Source organism: Heptranchias perlo, chromosome 2 (assembly GCF_035084215.1).
Source record: "Heptranchias perlo isolate sHepPer1 chromosome 2, sHepPer1.hap1, whole genome shotgun sequence".
NCBI classification, from domain to species: Eukaryota; Metazoa; Chordata; class Chondrichthyes; order Hexanchiformes; family Hexanchidae; genus Heptranchias; species Heptranchias perlo.
This window is the reverse complement of record NC_090326.1, coordinates 162,966,503-162,986,165: the sequence shown is the minus strand read 5'-3', so window position 1 is coordinate 162,986,165 and position 19,663 is coordinate 162,966,503. Positions and strand designations below refer to the sequence as shown.

At 49.9% G+C, this 19,663-nt stretch overlaps 1 protein-coding gene across 1 annotated transcript in view; it reads left to right on the top strand.

Moving 5' to 3' along the window:
- The window catches only part of cyldl (cylindromatosis (turban tumor syndrome), like), a 41,210-nt gene that overhangs the window by 2,269 nt on the left and 19,278 nt on the right, over positions 1–19,663 (top strand). Inside the window, 7 exon segments of the mRNA XM_067996423.1 lie at positions 1,934–1,976; positions 1,979–2,226; positions 3,684–3,789; positions 8,837–9,042; positions 14,548–14,710; positions 16,356–16,491; positions 17,464–17,574. Coding sequence (XP_067852524.1) covers positions 1,934–1,976; positions 1,979–2,226; positions 3,684–3,789; positions 8,837–9,042; positions 14,548–14,710; positions 16,356–16,491; positions 17,464–17,574 — 1,013 coding nt within the window.

Sequence of the window (19,663 nt, the reverse complement as noted above, 5' to 3'; positions counted from 1 at the left end):
TATTAGATTCCAGTCTGTGACTCACTCCCGGGTATCCATTATTCTATATATAAACCCCCCGAACCCTCGATTAGATTCCAGTCTGTAACTCACTCCCGGGTATCCATTATTCTATATATAAACCACCGAACCCCTCGATTAGATTCCAGTCTGTAACTCACTCCCGGGTATCCATTATTCTATATATAAACCACCCGAACCCCTCGATTAGATTCCAGTCTGTGACTCACTCCCGGGGTATCCATTATTCTATATATAAACCCCCCGAACCCCTCGATTAGATTCCAGTCTGTAACTCACTCCCGGGTATCCATTATTCTATATATAAACCCCCCGATACCCCTCGATTAGATTCCAGTCTGTAACTCACTCCCGGGTATCCATTATTCTATATATAAACCACCCGAACCCCTCGATTAGATTCCAGACTGTAACTCACTCCCGGGTATCCATTATTCTATATATAAACCACCTGAACCCCTCGATAGATTCCAGACTGTAACTCACTCCCAGGTATCCATTATTCTATATATAAACCACCTGAACCCCTCGATTAGATTCCAGACTGTAACTCACTCCGGGTATCCATTATTCTATATATAAACCACCTGAACCCCTCGATTAGATGGAACGGGGATTGTGTGGGGGGGGGGCGGGGGGCGGCGGATGGAACAGGGAGTGCGAGGGGGGGCGGATGGAACGGGGAGTGCGAGGGGGGGGGGGCGGATGGAACAGGGAGTGTGAGGGGGGAGTGGATGGAACGGGGAGTGCGAGGGGGGGCGGATGGAACGGGGAGTGCGAGGGGGGGGGGCGGATGGACCGGGGAGTGCGAGGGGGGGGGGCGGATGGAACGGGAGTGCGAGGGGGGGCGGATGGAACGGGGAGTGCGAGGGGGGGGGGCGGATGGAACGGGGAGTGCGAGGGGGGGCGGATGGAACGGGGAGTGCGAGGGGTGGGGGCGGATGGAACGGGGAGTGTGAGGGGGGAGTGGATGGAACGGGGAGTGCGAGGGGGGGCGGATGGAACGGGGAGTGCGAGGGGGGGGGGCGGATGGAACGGGGAGTGCGAGGGTGGGGGGCGGATGGAACGGGGGAGTGCGAGGGGGGGGGCGGATGGAACGGGGAGTCCGGAGGTGGGGGGCGGATGGAACGGGGAGTGCGAGAGGGGGGGGCGGATGGAACGGGGAGTGCGAGAGGGGGGGGCGGATGGAACGGGGAGTGCGAGGGGGGGGGCGGATGGAACGGGGAGTGCGAGGGGGGGGGGGGGCGGATGGAATGGGGAGTGCGAGGGGGGGGGGCGGATGGAACGGGGAGTCCGGGGGGGGGGCGGATGGAACGGGGAGTCCGGGGGGGGGGGGCGGATGGAACGGGGAGTGCGGCGGGGGGGCGGATGGAACGGGGAGTGCGGCGGGGGGGCGGATGGAACGGGGAGTGCGAGGGGGGGCGGATGGAACGGGGAGTGCGAGGGGGGGGGGGGGCGGATGGAACGGGGAGTGCGAGGGGGGGGGGGGCGGATGGACGGGAGTCCGGGGGGGGGGGGCGGATGGAACGGGAGTCCGGGGGGGGGGGGGGCGGATGGAACGGGGAGTCCGAGGGGGGGGGTGCGGATAGAACGGGGAGTCCGAGGGGGGGGCGGATGGAACGGGGAGTCCGAGGGGGGGGGCGGATGGAACGGGGAGTCCGAGGGGGGGGCGGATGGAACGGGGAGTTCATGGGTGGGGGGGGGGGGGCGGATGGAACGGGGAGTGCGAGGGGGGGGGGGCGGATGGAACGGAGAGTCGAGGGGGGGGGGTGCGGATGGAACGGGGAGTCCGAATGGAGGGGGGTTTGCAGATGGAACCCTCCCTCCCTCCCATCTTCCTCCTTTTCCCAGCCGTTTATTTCATAGATCCCAACGAGTGTCGTCTTTAAACGTTCTCCGATCCCATTTCCAGGTGGAGGGGGAAGCAGATGGTCAAAGTGACGGAGTGCTCGCGGGATTCACTACTTCCACTGCAAGGAAAAGTGTGGCACCTTCGTGCCGTTCAACAAGATCCAAGCGCAGCGGAGCTCTGGGGCCGCCGGGCAGTACGAGCGCACGGCAGGCGGAGAGACGAACGACGCGTCGGGGGATTACCCAGTGAACCCGGGAGACCGCGTGGCCATCTATGTGGGAGAGGAAATTAAAAAGGGGACAGTGGTGGGCATCACCAACGGGGGCTCGACAGTACTGGTCGACTTTGAATTGGTGAGTAATCCTGCTTCAGAAAAGACGTCACCGGCCAAGGGTCTTTTTCTTTCGTGACTGCATGTAGTGACATCACAAGTCCCAGCCAGAATGGAGATGATTGGGTAATTCCCCCATCAATCGCTCCTGGAGACCGCACTGCTGTAAGTGACTGGGATTGATTTTACGCACATAATTTGTTTTGTGAAACTATTCTCAGCTCACTGTACTTTGCTGGAGAAATAATCCTGCTTTTATCGGGAGAGGTTGCTGTAGTTTCAGCCATGAGTTCTGTTTGCTTAAATTCATCGAGCCTATGTTTAAATAGACTCTGCAAAATAGATTCGCGTTTGCTGTGTGGGGGTGGCGGATGCAGGGGCGGGGGGTGGGGTGAAGAGGAGAGAGAAGCTCAGTCGAGCGTGACCGTTCTCACACTTGCCCTTTCGGCCGTTGCTCAGTGGGTAGCGCACTCGCCTCTGAGTCAGAAGGTCGTGGGTTCAAGTCCCACGCCAGAGACTTGAGCACATAATCCAGGCTAACGCACCCAGTGCAGTACTGAGGAGTGCTGCGCTGTCGGAGGTGCCGTCTTTCGGATGAGACGTTAAACTGAGGCCCCGTCTGCCCCCTCAGGCGGACGTAAAAGATCCTGGTGTGTTGGTCAAAAGAACCAATGACACTATTTCGAAGAAGAGCAGGGGAGTTCTCCCACTGTCCTGGCCAATATTTATCCCTCAACCAACAACACTTAAAAAAAAACCAGATTATCTGGATTGGTGTTTGTGGGATCTTGCTGTGCGTAAATTGTCTGCCGCATTTCCTACATTACAACAGTGAGAAGAACTTCATTGGCTGTGAATCGTTTGGTCCGTGCTGAGGTCGCGAAAGACGCTATATAAATGCAAGTTCTTTGTCTTTCCAGCTGGCACCACTAGACTTCGATGGGAAACTGGAACCCTGGCTGATTCTTCCCCCCCTCCTCAGTCCAGGGGCGTTTGAGGCCAACTGTAGCCCCTCTACTCCTAACCCAGCACACACCAGGGCTCGAAGCTGGCTCTGCATGGCGCTGCCACTCACAGGCCCAACCAGCTCCCCTCTCTTCTATCCTCGTTCCCTTTCTCACTGTTTCCTCACTTTAGCTCTTTACAGCAGTCTTTCCATCGGCGAGAATCTTCTTTTGTTTTTCTTTTTTTTTTCCTCTTTCAGTCTCTCGCCGTTTAAGGGTGGTGAACCTGCGGAATTCTCTACCACAGAAGGCAGTGGAGGCCAAGTCATTAGATGTATTCAAGAAGGAGATAGATATATTTCTTAATGCTAAAGGGATCAAGGGATATGGGGGAAAAGCGGGAACAGGGTACTGAGTTAGACAATCAGCCATGATCATTTTGAAAGGCGGAACAAGCCCGAAGGGCCGAATGGCCTACTCTTGCTCCTATTTTCTATGATGTCTCTGAGCTGAGGGCTGCCTCACTGTGTTGCAGGAATCGACGACCGAAGGAGAACAGAAGGTGCCGTGGAAGGTGCCGCTGGAGTCGGTGATCAAGGAGGACATGCTGCAGCCCATCAGGGGCATCAGGCGCACGACCTGTGAGTCTCAACCGGGTGGAGGGGGAGAGAGGGGCGGGGGGGGGGGGGGGGAGAGAGGGGCGGGGGGGGGGAGCCGATTTCAGACTGGTACCTGTGACGGAGACCTGGGACTGGCAGACGGAAGTTCTTCTGCCAGTTCCTGCTTTGGTCTGTGCCCAGGTGCAGTGTGTGTGTGCAGTGCCCTGTCCATTGGCATCCAAGGGCCACTTAATTGTCCCTGTTAAGAGCACGGTTTTATTAATTTGCCTACGTAACAATAGCAACTGTACTTCAAAAGTACTCCTCCAGCTGCATGTATCTGACCCGTGCTGTACCTGCCCTGGGAGTGTTTGATGGGACAGTGTAGAGGAAGCTTTACTCTGTATCTGACCCGTGCTGTACCTGCCCTGGGAGTGTTTGATGGGACAGTGTAGAGGGAGCTTTACTCTGTATCTGACCCGTGCTGTACCTGCCCTGGGAGTGTTTGATGGGACAGTGTAGAGGAAGCTTTACTCTGTATCTAACCCTGTACCTGCCCTGGGAGTGTTTGATGGGACAGTGTAGACGGTCCCTTGGTCCCCAGAGCACTACATCAACCTAAAATGAAACCCACTGTTCCATTCTCTTCCCCGTAGTCCTGTATCTTCCTCTGCTTCAAGTGTTTGTTTATGAACTCTTCCCTTTAAAGGTGTAGTTGCCCGTGCCTCAACCACTCCCTTTGGCAAAGCATTCCATGCTCCAACATCCCTCTGTGTAAAATAAATTTCCCCCAACCATTCTCTTCGCTCCCTTAGTGATAATTTTAAATTGGGCAGCCCTCATTACTGACTCCCCACTTAGTGTCAGTAAATAGGAAGAGGACTGTTGGAACACTAGAAAATGGGAGTTGATGGGGAAGTGTCCAGGACATTGGAATTGAAGATGACAGGAGTTAATGGAGAGTAACTTGGCGCACTGGGAGGATTGGCGCACTGGGAGGATTGGCGCACTGGGAGGATTGGCGCACTGGGAGGATTGGCGCACTGGGAGGATTGGCGCACTGGGAGGATTGGCGCACTGGGAGGATTGGCGCACTGGGAGGATTGGCGCACTGGGAGGATTGGCGCACTGGGAGGATTGGCGCACTGGGAGGATTGGCGCACTGGGAGGATTTGTCCCTTTCTGAAACCAACTTTAAGAAACTCGCTATCGTGAGCATTTCAGTAAATTGTACAAGAGAGTGTATGGAAAGGGTGAGTCCTGTTGTATCCATAGTATCATAATAAATACAGCACAGACGGAGGCCATTCGGCCCATTAACCCTGTGCTGGCTCTTTTGGTAGGGCTATCCAATTAGTCCCATTCCCCTGCTTTTTTCCCATAGCCCTGTAATTTTTTTCCCTTCAAGTATTTATCCAATTCCCTTTTGAAAGTTACTATTGAATCTGTTTCCACCACCCTTTCAGGCAGTGCATTCCAGATCATTACAATGTTAAAAAAAATGTTTCCTCAGCTCGCCTCTGGTTCTTTTGCTGATCACCTTAAATCTGTGTCCTCTGGTTACCGACCCTTCTGCCACTGGAAACAATTTCTCCTTATTTATCCAAACAAAACCCTTCATGATTTTGAACACCTCTATCAAATCTCCCCTTAATCTTCCCTGCTCTAAGGAGAAACAATCCCAGCTTCTCCAGTCTCTCCACATAACTGAAATCCCTCATCCCTGGCACCATTCTAGTAAATCTCTTCTGCACCCTCTCTAAGGCCTTGTCATCCTTCCTAAAGTGTGGTGCCCAGAATTGAACACAATATTCCAACTCAGGCCTAACCAGTATTTTATAAAGGTTTAGCATAACTTCCTTGCTTTTGTACTCTCTGCCTCTATTAATAAAGCCCAGAATCCCACATGCTTTTTTAACAGCCTTCTCAACTTGTCCTGCCACCTTCAAAGATTTGTGTATGTACACCCCCAGGTCTCTCTGTTCCTGCACCCCCTTTAAAATTGTACCATTTAGTTTATATTGCCTCTCTTCATTCTTCCTACCAAAATGCATCACTTCACACCTCTCTGGGTTAAATTTCATCTGCCATGTGTCTGCCCATTTCACCAGTCTGTCCATGTCCTCCTGAAGTCTGTCACTATCCTCCACGTTGTTTACTACATTTCCGAGTTTTGTGTCATCCGCAAACTTTGAAATTATACCCTGTATACCCAAGTCCAGGTCATTAATATATATCAAAAAGAGCAGTGGTCCTAATACTGACCCCTGGGGAACATCACAGTATACTTCCCTCCAGTCTGAAAAACAACCATTCATCACTACTCTCTGCTTTCTGTCCCTTAGCCAATTTCGTATCCATGCTGCCACTGTCCCTTTAATTCCATTGGCTTGAATTTTGCTGACAAGTCAATCATATGGCACTTTATTAAATGCCTTTAGCCATATACATAACACCAACTGCACTACCCCCATCAACCCCCTCCATTACTTCATCAAAGAACTCAATCAAGTTAGTCAAACACTCTTTTCCTTTAACAAATCCCTGCTGACTTTCATTTATTAGCCCATGCTTCTCCAAGTGCCAATTAATTCTGTCCCGGATTATTGTCTCCAAAAAGTTTCCCCACCACTGATGTTAATCTGACTGGCCTGTAATTGCCGGGTTTATCCCTCTCCCTTTTTTTTGTAAACGGCAGCATAATTGTAGATTCTATCCTCCCAAATCTTTTCGCACCGAGGATTTTTTGGAGCCTGGAATGCTTTGCCACTGGAAGTGGTTGAGGCAGAGACCACTGCTACGGGAAAATTAGGTTGTGTCTGGGAGAGTATTTAGAGCTGTGTAACACTGGTGTTTAGCCCCTGCCTTAGCTCATCTGCTGCTGAAACCCTCATCCATGCCTTTGTTACCTCTAGACTTGACTATTCCAACGCTCTCCTGGCCGGCCTCCCATCTTCATAAACTTGAGCTCATCCAAAACTCTGCTGCCCCGTATCCTAACTCGCACCAAGTCCTGTTCACCCATCACCCCTGTGCTCGCTGACCTACATTGGCTCCCGGTCCGGGAACGCCTCGATTTTAAAATTCTCATCTTTGTTTTCAAATCCCTGCATGGCCTCGGCCCCCCCACCTACCTCTGTAACCTCCTCCAGCCCTACAACCCTCCGAGATCTCTGCGCTCCTCCAATTCTTGCTTCTTGCCTCTTGCCCATCCCTGATTTTAATCGCACCACCATTGGCGGCCGTGCCTTCAGCTGCCTCGGCCCTAAGCTCTGGAATTCCCTCCCTAAACCTCTCTCGCTCTCTCTTCTTTAAGATGCTCCTTAAAATCTACCTCTTTGACCAAGCTTTTGGTCACCTGTCCTAATGGCTCGGTGTCAAATTTTGTTTGATAATCGCTCCTGTGAAACGCCGTCAGACGTTTAACTACATTAAAGACGCTATATCAATGCAGGTTGTTGTTGAATAAGGTAGAAATGGTGGATTTATCGGGTCCCTCACCTTCTTGTGGATGATTCCGACACTCCCCCTGCACTATATAAATGCAAGTTATTGGTGGTGGTTACAGGCCCGTTAGTGGTTGGAGAGTAGTTAATGGTGCTGACATGTACTGTACTATATTAAAGTTAGTGGTAGGAGAGTCGTTAATGGTGCTGACATGTACTGTACTATATTAAAGTTAGTGGTGGGAGAGTCGTTAATGGTGCTGACATGTACTGTACTATATTAAAGTTAGTGGTAGGAGAGTCGTTAATGGTGCTGACATGTACTGTACTATATTAAAGTTAGTGGTAGGAGAGTAGTTAATGGTGCTGACATGTACTGTACAATATTAAAGTTAGTGGTTGGAGAGTCGTTAATGGTGCTGACATGTACTGTACAATATTAAAGTTAGTGGTAGGAGAGTCGTTAATGGTGCTGACATGTACTGTACTATATTAAAGTTACCGACACAAATATTGTGTTAGTACCAAAATGGGCCTAGTGACATAGGAACAGGAGTAGGCCATTTAGCCCCTCGAGCCTGTTCCGCCGTTCAGTGAGATCATGGCTGATCTGTGACCTAACTCCATATACCCACCTTAGCCCCATATCCCTTAATATCCTTGGTTAACAAAAATCTATCAATCTCAGATTTAAAATTAACAATTGAGCTAGCATCAACTGCCGTTTGTGGAAGAGAGTTCCAAACTTCTACCATCCTTTGTGTGTAGAAGTGTTTCCCAACTTCACTCCTGAAAGTCCTGGCTCTAATTTTTAGACTGTGTCCCCTAGTCCTAGACTCCTCAACCAGCGGAAATAGTTTCTCTCTATCCACCCTACTGGATCCCCTGAATATCTTGAAAACTTTGATCAAATCACCCCTTAATCTTCTAAATTCCAGATAGTACAACCTTTAGTTTGTGTAATCTCACCTCGTAACTTAACCCTTGAAGTCCGGGTATCATTCTAGTAAACCTACGCTGCACTCCCTCCAAGGCCAATATGTCCTTCCGAAGGTGCGGTGCCCAGAACTGCTCACAGTACTCCAGGTGCGGTCTAACCAGGGTTTTGTATAGCTGCAGCATAACTTCTGCCCCCTTGTACTCCAGTCCTCTAGATATAAAGGCCAGCATTCCATTACCCTTTTTGATTATTTTCTGTGCCTGTCCATGACATTTTAATAATCTATGTACATGGACCCCTAAGTCTCTTTGGACCTCCTGTGACAACACTGTGATTATAATACTGTGTAGAGACATACACCTTGGGGCCACCCGCAGACCATCTCCCATTCACTAGACCTGCTGTTCCACGTGCCTCGGTGCTGCTCCCTCTCCATTACTCGCTCTCCGTCAAAAATAAGGGCAAGGGAACAATACTGGTGGGCAGTGCCCTCTTGCTCTGGGGATGTGCCTGGCCTCCACGTGGCAACTGCTCAAAGCGGGCCGCAAATTCAGGAGCTGAGCGTGTGCGGGGAAACGCAGGGTGTGGCCCTCGGAGTAGGATTACTGGTGGGGACGTGGGACCCTGACCAAAAGAGTGAGTGAGTGAGTGAGTGAGCGAGTGAGCCGCACTGACCTGAGGAGTCGATTTTCTTCCATTCCAGCCAGGGAAACCTCGGTGGACGGCGCCCCCTCCCAGCAAGGCCCGAATCAACACGTCTCGGAGAACGGGGGGAGTGGAGCCCAGCGCTGGCTGGGAGTCAAATCTGTCGTACAAATCAAGTTGGACAACGGGAATCCGGTGACTGGAGTCATCCAGTGGATGGGTCACCTTGCGGGAATGACGGGGGAACGTGCCGGCATCGAGCTGGTAAGGAAACGTTTTTTGGTACTTTTTGCCACTATGCAGTGACTGTGCCGTAATGGAAGACTCTGTGTACAATTCCCATTGGAGTCCGTGCCTTCAACCACCCAGGTCCCACATTCTGGGATTCCCTCCATCTCCTCCTTAAACACCCTCCTCTTTGACCGAGCTTTTGATAACACCTCCTAATGTCTCCCTCTTCGGCTTGCCATTTTTTTTTCCTTACGCCTCGATGAAGGGTCTTGGGATGTTTTCACCACGTCAAAGGCACTATGTTGATGGTGATAATTCCCCTTATGTGTGTGTGTGTTTTCCACCTTTATCTCTCTGAAGATTGTGATTCAGGCATTGGGAGACCTCCTCTGCCTGACCCAAGTGGCCATTCTTCATGTGTCAGCAAAGACAATGTGCCGGGCCATTCGACTGCAGGGGCATCACGCACTTTTGACGAGCAGTGTCATTGAGTTGTGATCAGGGGCACGTCAGAGGGCAATTGAAGTCAACCACACGGTAACAGAAAGAATAGACAAAGGCAATGCAGTAGCTGTAATATATTTGGATTTTCAAAAGGCCTTCGATAAGGTGCTGCATTGTAGACTCAAGACTGAGGTCAGAGCATGTGGAGTCAGGGGACAAGTAGCAGAATGGATAGCAAGTTGGCAACAGAACAAAAAAAGAGATTAGGTGTTAAGGGTAGCTACTCAGACTGGCAAAAGGTGGGAAGTGGTGTTCCACAAGGATCAGTGCTGGGACCACTGTTGTTCACAATTTACATTAACGATTTGGATTCGGGAATCGGAAGTACAATTTCAAAATTTGTGAACGACACCAAATTGAGGGGTGTAGTTAATACAAAGGAAGAATGCGTCAAAATGCAAGAGGACTTTAATAAACGTGCAGAATGGGCATGTAATTGGCAAATGAATTTCACTATAGGTAAGTGTGAGGTGCTGAATTTTGGTAGGAAGGATAAGGAGGCCACATACTGCTTGGATAATAAGAGTCTAAACGGGATAGAGGAGCAGAGGGATTAACGCAGGTTAATAAGGCCAGAAAAAAGGCAAATCAGGCACTAGGGTTCATTTCTAGAGGGATAGAATTGAAAAGCAAAGAAATTATGTTAAACTTGTATAGAATGTTGGTTAGACCACACGTGGAGCACTGTGCACAGTTCTGGTCTCCAAGGATAGAGGCATTGGAGAGGGTGCAAAAAAGATTCACAAGGATGATACCAGAACTGAGAGGATATACTTATCAGGAAAGGCTGAACAGGCTGGGGCTCTTTTCTCTAGAAAAAAGAAGGCTGAGGGGTGACCTGATAGAGGTCTTTAACATAATGAAAAAATTTGATAGGGTAGACGTAGAGAAAATATTTCCACTTGTGGGGAAGACCAAAACGAGAGGTCATAAATATAAAATAGTCGCTAATAAATCCAATAGGGAATTCAGGAGAAACTTCTTTACCCAAGGAGTGGGAAGAATGTGGAACCTGCTACCACAAGGAGTAGTTGAGGCAAATAGCAGTGGATTGCAAGGTAGCAAATGTAACCCCGCTATTCAAGAAAGGAGGGAGAGAGAAAACAGGGAACTACAGACCAGTTAGCCTGACATCAGTCATCGGGAAAATGCTGAAATCCATTATTAAGGAAGTGGTAACAGGGCACTTAGAAAATCGTAATATGATTAGGCAGAGTCAACATGGTTTTATGAAAGGGAAATCATGTTTAACAAATTTATTAGAGTTTTTTGAAGGTATAACTAGCAGGATAGATAAAGGGGAACCAGTGGATGTAGTATATTTGGATTTTCAAAAGGCATTCGATAAGGTGCCACATAAAAGATTGTTACGCAAGTTAAGGGCACATGGGGTTGGGGGTAATAGATTAACATGGATAGAGGATTGGTTAAAGGACAGAAAACAGAGAGTAGGAATAAACGGGTCATTCCCAGGTTGGCAGGCTGTAACCAGTGGGGTTCCGCGAGGATCAGTGCTGGGGCCTCAGCTACTTACAATATATATTAATGACTTAGATGAAGGAACTGAGTGTAATGTATCCAAGTTTGTTGATGATACAAAGCTAGGTGGGAAAGTAAGCTGTGAGGAGAACACACAGGTTCTGCAAAGCGATATAGACAGGTTAAGTGAATGGGCAAGATGGTGGCAGATGGGGGTGAACATACACAAATCTTTGAAGGTGGCAGGATAAGTTGATAAAGCTGTTAAAAAAGCACACGGGATCTTAAATGTAAGGGGACATGAATAAGAAGTTTGCAGATGATACAAAAGTTGGCTGTGTGGTTGATAGTGAGGAGGAAAGCTGTAGACTACAGGAAGATATCAATGGACTGGTCAGGTGGGCAGAAAGTGGCAAATGGAATTCAATCCAGAGAAGTGTGAGGTAAGGGAGGGCAAACAAGGCAAGGGAGTACACAATAAATGGGAGGATACTGAAAGGTGTAGAGGAAGAGAGGGACCTTGGAGTGCATGTCCACAGATCCCTGAAGGTAGCAGAATAGATAAATAAGGTGGTTAAGAAGGCATACGGGATACTTTCCTTTATTAGCCGAGGCATAGAATTTAAAAGCAGGGAGGTTATGCTAGAACTGTATAACACACTAGTTAGGCCACAGCTCGAGTATTGCATACAGTTCCGGTCACCACATTATAGGAAAGATGTGATTGCACTAGAGAGGGTGCAGAGGAGATTTACGAGGATGTTGCCAGGACTGGAAAATTTTAGGTATGAGGAAAGATTGGATAGGCTGGGGTTGTTATCTTTGGAACAGAAGAGGCTGAGGGGAGATTTAATTGAGGTGTACAAAATGATGAGGGGCCTAGATAGAATAAGAACATAAGAAATAGGAGCAGGAGTAGGCCACATGGCTCCTCGAGCCTGCTCCGCCATTCAATAAGATCATGGCTAATCTTAGACCTCAACTTCACTTTCCCGCCCAATCCCCATATCCCTTGATTCCTCTAGAGTCCAAAAATTGATCTATCTCAGTCTTGAATATATTCAATGACTCAGCATCCACAGCCCTCTGGGGTAGAGAGTGAATAGGAAGGACCTATTTCCCTTCGCAAAGAGGTCAATAACCAGGGGCCATAGATTTAAAGTAATTGGTAGAAGGATTAGAGGGAAGTTGAGGAGAAATGTTTTCACCCAGAGGGTGGTGGGGGTCTGGAACTCACTGCCTGAAAGCGTGGTAGAGGCAGAAACCCTCAACTCATTTAAAAAGTACTTGGTTGTGCACTTGAAGTGCCTTAACCTACAGGGCTACGGACCAAGAGCTCGAAAGTGGGATTAGGTGGATAGCTCTTTGGCCGGCACAGATACGATGGGCCAAATGGCCTCCTTCTGTTCCGTAAATTTCTATGATTTCTATCTCATTGAAACAAACAAGATTCTGAGGGGGCTTGACAGGGTAGATGCTGAGAGATTGTTTCACCTGGCTAGAGAGTCTAGAACTAGGGGGCATAGTCTCAGGATAAGGGTCGGCCATTTAGGACTGAGATGAGGAGGAATTTCTTCACTCAGTGGGTTGTGAATCTTTGGAATTCTCTACTCCAGAGGGCAGTGGATGCTGAGTCGTTGAGTATATTCAAGGCTGAGATAAATAGATTTTTGGACTCTAGGGGAATCAAGGGATATGGGGATCGGGCGGGAAAGTGGAGTTGAGGTCAAAGATCAGCCATGATCTTTATGAATGTCGGAGCAGGCTCGAGGGGCCATACGGCCCACTCCTGCTCCTATTTCTTATGTTCTTATAGCAATAGATGCATTTAAGGGGAAGCTGGTTAAGCATATGAGGGAGAAAGGTATAGGAGGGATCCTGATAGGGTCAGATAAAGTAGGGAGGGAGGAGGCTCGTGTGACGTATATATGCAGGCATAGACCAGTTGGGCCGAATGGCCTGTTTTCTGTGCTATAGACTCGATGTAACATATTGTCTCGTTGGAGGCCTAACTGGGTAGCAGGTTCCTTTCCATGAAGGACATAAGTGAACATGTTTGGGTTTTTAAACAACCAAATGGCAGCTCATGCTCATTTTCCCTGATGCTCAACCCCATAAATTACGGGAATTACTGAATTTAATTTTGCACGTTTGCCGTGTCGGGATTCGAACCTGATCCTCTGTGGTGCATTCCGGTATCGAGACCGCTGCACTACTCTCTCCTCATTGGCGTCCTGTACGATGTGTTCACCCACCGAGCAGAATGGCCCTGGTTCTTTGGGGACATCCTTCTTTCTAATGGCTTCTTCCACCCACGCTCGATCTTGCTGAGCCCCCTCCTCCCGCCCGAGGACAACTGCCTCGACGGCTCACGATGTAACCTGGTGCGTGATTGGGGGGGGGGGGGGGGGGAGGTGGGTGGTTCGTGATTCAGGAACACACGTCCCACCAACCCTGTGTCCAGCTCATTGTCGAATTCCCCCTCCCCGCCCCCGGCACTCGCCCTCCCCGCCCCCGGCACTCGCCCTCCCCGCCCCCGGCACTCGCCCTCCCCGCCCCCGGCACTCGCCCTCCCCGCCCCCGGCACTCGCCCTCCCCGCCCCCGGCACTCGCCCTCCCCACCCCGAGATGTTGACTCTCGGTGGGGGAGTGTGGTCACCTTCTTGTACCTCTGCCGATTGTATGTTCCACACCTGTGAGCCCAGCTTCAGCCGTGGCTCAGTGGGTAGCACTCTTGCCTTTGAGTCAGAAGGTCGTGGGTTCAAAACCCACTCCAGAGACTTGAGCACATAATCTAGGCTGATACTCCAGTGCAGTACTGAGGGAGTGCTGCACTGGCATTGGTGCCGACTTTCGGATGAGACGTTAAACCGAGGCCCCATCTGCCCTCTCAGGTGGACTTAAAAGATCCCATGGCCACTATTTGGAAGAAGAGCAGGGGAGTTCTCCCCGTGTCTTGAACAATATTTATCCCTCAACCAACACCTAAAAAAACAGTGTAATCTGGTAATTTATCTCATTGCTGTTGTGGGATCTTGCTGTGCATAAATTGATTGCTGGATTTCGTACATTAAAACAGTGACTAGATTCAAAAGTACTTCATTGGATTTTCTTCGCTCCACCACTGGTGGCCGTGCCTTCAGCTGTCTCGGCCCAAGTCTCTGGAATTCCCTCCCTAAACATCTCCACCTCTCTCTCCTCCTTTTAAGACACTCCTTAAAACCTACCTCTTTGTCTAAGCTTTTGGTCACCTGTCCTAATATCTCCTCGGTGGCAAATTTTGTTTGATAATCGCTCCTGTGTAGCGCCATGGGACGTTTTACGACGTTAAAGGCGCTATATAAATGCAAATTCTTGTGGTTGAAATGTTTCAGGACATCCTGAGGTTGTGACGGGTGCTGTAATAATACGAGTCCTTTCTTTCTGGCCTTTTATGGTGCATCTGTCCAGCGGGCAGTGCCTTAACCCGCTGAGCTAGGGGCGGTGGGAGGGGGGGGGAGAATCTGCGGTTGAGTGTGATTAACAGATGTTAACACGATGTGCTCCGTTACACAGGACGAAGACAAAGGAATATCTGACGGAACCTGGCAGGGGAAGAGATACTTCGAGTGCGCTCCCAAAAGGGGAATATTCGTCCGTCTGGAATCCTGTCAGCCTGACACCCGGTTTCAGTCTCTAACCGAACCTCAGGAGAATTCGTCAGACCCAGAACGAACCAGTAAGACTGATGGGTTGGCCGACATCTCCCCGTTGAACTACTTAGTTACCGAGATACATTGGGGGGGGGGTCCCAAGGTCCATGCTGGGGGTCACACCACTGCGGGGGTGGGGGTGGGGCGGTTAAAAGTAAAGGACAATACGAGGTAGGTCAGGAAATAGTGATTAAGTAAAGTCAAACTTGGCTTTCAAAAGCCTTTAAATTGTGATTGGGGGAGAGGGAAGATAAGGTTTCCACAGGTTTGAAGTTCTGGGAAAGAATGGGTCAGAGGAGGAGATGTTGGAGGTGAGTTTCGATTTCAGCACAGAATTTAACACGAAGGTTCACTAGATTGATTCCTGGGATGAAAGGGTTGTCCTATGAGGAGAGGTCAAGTAGAATGGGCCTATATACTCTGGAGTTTAGAAGAATGAGAGGTGATCTCATTGAAACATATAAGATTCTGAGGGGGCTCGACAGGATAGATGCTGAGAGATTGTTTCCCTTGGCTAGAGAGTCTAGAACTAGGGGGCTTGGTCACAGGATAAGGGGTCGGCCATTTAAGACTGAGATGAGGAGGAATTTCTTCACTCAGAGGGTTGTGAATCTTTGGAATTCTCTACCCCAGAGGGCTGTGGATGCTGAGTCGTTGAATATATTCAAGGCTGAGATAGATAGACTTTGGACTCTAAGGGAATCAAGGGATATGGGGATCGGGCGGGAAAATGGAGTTGAGGTCAAAGATTAGCCATGATCTTATTGAATGGCGGAGCAGGCCTGAGGGGCCGTATGGCCTACTCCTGCTCCTATTTCTTATGTTCAGAGGGGATGAAGGGAGGAGAAGGATGGTGTAGGACAGGGTATCACGCCACATGCTAATAGAGGCTAGTGGAATATCAGCCTTTATCTCCAGGGGGCTGGAATACAAAGGGGAGGAAGTTATGCTTCAGGTGTATAAAGCCTTGGTCAGACCCCATCTGGAGCACGGTGTGTTCAGTTCTGAGCACCGCACCTCAGGAAGGACCTATTGACCTTGGATGGAGTGCAGATTCACCAGAATGATACTGGGGCTAAAAGGGTTAAATTATGAGGACAGGTTGCACAGACTAGGTTTGTATTCCCTCGAGTATAGAAGATTGAGGGGGGATCTAATTGAGGTGTTTAAAATGATTAAAGGATTTGATAGGGTAGATAGAGAGAGAAACTATTTCCTCTGGTGGGAGAGTCCAGAACAAGGGAGCGTAACCTTAAAATTAGAGCTCGGCCGTTCAGGGGTGATGTCAGGAAGCACTTCTTCACACAAAGGGGAGTGGAAATCTGGAACTCTTTCCCCCCCCCCCACCACCACCTCACCAAGGGGATCAGAAATACGGAGTGAGGGGGAGTTGGGCGTGGGGAGTGGGAGGGGAAAGCAGGGAGGGGGGATCGGTGTTTGGGGAGCATTGAGGGGGAGCATTGAGGGGGAGGGGGAGGGGGAGGGGGTGTGGAGTTGGGGAGCGTCGGGGGTGTGTGTGGGGCGTTTGGGGAGTGGCGAAGTTGGTGAGTGGAGAGTGAGGGAGCGTTGTGGGGGGTGGGGGGGTGTGGAGAGGGGAGTGGGGGAGCCTGTTGTTTGTACAACACTGCTTGGTCTTCACAATCCAAACTCTTCACTTTATTTCGACCGCAGACAATCGGGAAAGCTCGGTGGTCCCTCTGATCGTCCTCCCACCAAGGGGTGAAGATGCTGTCGGGATTCTGCAGGGAAGAATGCGAGGGATTCAGGGACACTGCAATTCCTGCTACATGGATTCTGCTCTCTTCAGGCAGGGGAGACTCCTAACCTTTATGATTCATCGTAATTTAATCCAAGCGAGTTTATATGCAGGGAAGGGCTGCGTCACCTGATATCAGACGCACGTCAGGAGAGGAGATAATGTTGGCCTCAGGACCCCTGGGATTCGGCTCACTGGGGTGTAGAGTCCCGGGCTCTAGTAAGGAGTCACCCGTTTCTCGGGGAAGGAGTGAGTTATTTTCCGGGAAAGAAAAAGTCACCTATTTATTTCTTGTGGGGAGAAATGAATAAATTTGGGAATTTCTTGCTCGTTTCCCTGGTTTGTGTGATACAGTTTGGACATTTATTATTGATTTTTTTTTTAAGAGGTTAATAAAGACAGAGGAGCAAATGCTGGATATCTAAAATAAAAATGGAAAATTCCAGAAAAACACCATTGGCCAATTGGTTCACTGGATAAACTCCCTGAGATGCTCATTACCCTCTTAGCTCATTACAAGCAGCGGAAGCAGATACCGGGGGCTGGGCCTCACCCGTCCGCCCCCGGTGTGGGGGGGGGGGGCGGGGGCGGGGGCTGGGCCTCACCCGTCCGCCCCCGGTGGGGGGGGGGGGGGGCGGGGGCTGGGCCTCACCCGTCCGCCCCCGGTGTGGGGGGGGGGGGCGGGGGCTGGGCCTCACCCGTCCGCCCCCGGTGGGGGGCTGGGCCTCCCTCGTCTGCCCCCGGTGGCGGGGGGGCAGGGGCTGGGCCTCCCTCGTCCGCCCCCGGTGGGGGGCTGGGCCTCCCTCGTCTGCCCCCGGTGGCGGGGGGGCAGGGGCTGGGCCTCCCTCGTCCGCCCCCGGGGGCCGGGGCCGGGCCTCCCCTGTCTGAACTCACAGCCAGAGATGGTGGAAACTCATGTACATCAGTTGTAAAACAATAGAAGCAGGTCCCACCCCCTCCCTCCCTCCCCAGTGCCTGACTCTCTCTCTTGTGACGGTGATTGTGTTTGTTTGGTGTTTCCAGCCTCTTCTCCTGCACATTGGTGCTGGACTCCATGTTGCACAAGTCCACTTCCTGCCAGAACGGATCCATTCAGCGAATATTACGGGAGGAAATCGTGAATCCTCTGCGCAGGTTAGTACATGGGGGGGGGGGTGGGAGAGGGGGGGGGAGGAGGAGGAGGGAGGAGGAGAAGGAAGGGAGTTGAGGTGCACTGTATCACAGCAGCTCACGGTATCATAAGAACATAAGAACATAAGAACATAAGAAATTGGAGCAGGAGTAGGCCAATCGGCCCCTCGAGCCTGCTCCGCCATTCAATAAGATCATGGCTGATCTGATCCCAACCACAAATCTAAAGAACACAAGAAGTCGGAGCAGGACCCGGCCACACAGCCCCTGGGCCCGCTCCGCCACCCACAGGGCCTTGACCGATCCGAACTCAGCTTCATGTCCAATTTCCTGCCCGCTCCCCATAACCCCTAATTCCCTTTACTTCTAGGAAACTGTCTATTTCCGTTTTAAATTTATCTAATGATGTAGCTTCCACAGCTTCCTGGGGCAGCAAATTCCACAGACCTACCACCCTCTGAGTGAAGAAGTTTCTCCTCATCTCAGTTTTGAAAGAGCAGCCCCTTATTCTAAGATTATGCCCCCTAGTTCTAGTTTCACCCATCTTTGGGAACATCCTTACTGCATCCACCCGATCAAGACCCTTCACAATCTTATATGTTTCAATAAGATCGCCTCTCATTCTTCTGAACTCCAATGAGTAGAGTCCCAATCTACTCAACCTCTCCTCATATGTCCGCCCCCTCATCCCCGGGATTAACCGAGTGAACCTTCTTTGTACTGCCTCGAGAGCAAGTATGTCTTTTCTTAAGTATGGAGACCAAAACTGTATGCAGTATTCCAGGTGCGGTCTCACCAATACCTTATATAACTGCAGCAATACCTCCTTGTTTTTATATTCTATCCCCCTAGCAATAAAAGCCAACATTCCGTTGGCTTTCTTGATCACCTGCTGCACCTGCATACCAACTTTTTGATTTTCTTGCACTAGGACCCCCAGATCCCTTTGTACTGCAGTACTTTCCAGTCTCTCGCCATTAAGAAAATAACTTGCTCTCTGATTTTTCCTGCCAAAGTGCATAACCTCACATTTTCCAATATTATATTGCATCTGCCAAATCTCCGCCCACTCACCCAGCCTGTCTATATCCCCTTGCAGGTTTTTTATGTCCTCCTCACTCTCTACTTTCCCTCCCATCTTTGTATCATCTGCAAATTTTGATATGTTGCACTCGGTCCCCTCCTCCAAATCGTTAATATAGATTGTAAAGAGTTGGGGACCCAGCACCGACCCCTGTGGAACACCACTGGTTACTGGTTGCCAGTCCGAAAATGAACCATTTATCCCAACTCTCTGCTTCCTGTTCGATAACCAATCCTCCCCCCATGCCAGAATATTACCCCCAATCCCGTGATTTTTTATCTTAAGTAATAATCTTTTATGTGGCACCTTGTCGAATGCCTTCTGGAAGTCTAAATACACTATGTCCACTGGTTCCCCTTTATCCACCCTATACGTTATATCCTCGAAGAACTCAAGCAAATTTGTCAGACATGACTTCCCCTTCATAAAGCCATGCTGACTTTGTCCTATTAAATTATGCTTATCTAAATGTTCCGTTACTGTCTCCTTAATAATAGACTCCAAAATTTTACCCACCACAGATGTTAAGCTAACTGGCCTATAATTTCCAGCCTTCTGCCTACTACCCTTTTTAAATAACGGTGTTACATTAGCAGTTTTCCAATCTGCCGGGACCTCTCCTGAGTCCAGGGAATTTTGGAAAACTATCACCAAAGCATCCACAATCCCTACTGCCACTTCCATCAAGACCCTAGGATGGAAGCCATCAGGTCCAGGGGATTTATCCGCCTTGAGTCCCATTATTTTACTGAGTACCATCTCCTGAGTGATTTTAATCGTATTTAGCTCCTCCCCCCCGAGAGTCCCCTGTTTGTCCAGTGTTGGGATATTCTTAGTGTCCTCTACTGTAAAGACTGAAACAAAATATTTGTTCAGCATTTTTGCCATCTCCATGTTTCCCACCATTAATTTCCGGTCTCATCCTCTAAGGGACCTATGTTTGCCTTAGCCACCCTTTTTCTTTTTATATAACTATAGAAACTCTTGCTATCTGTTTTTATATTTTTT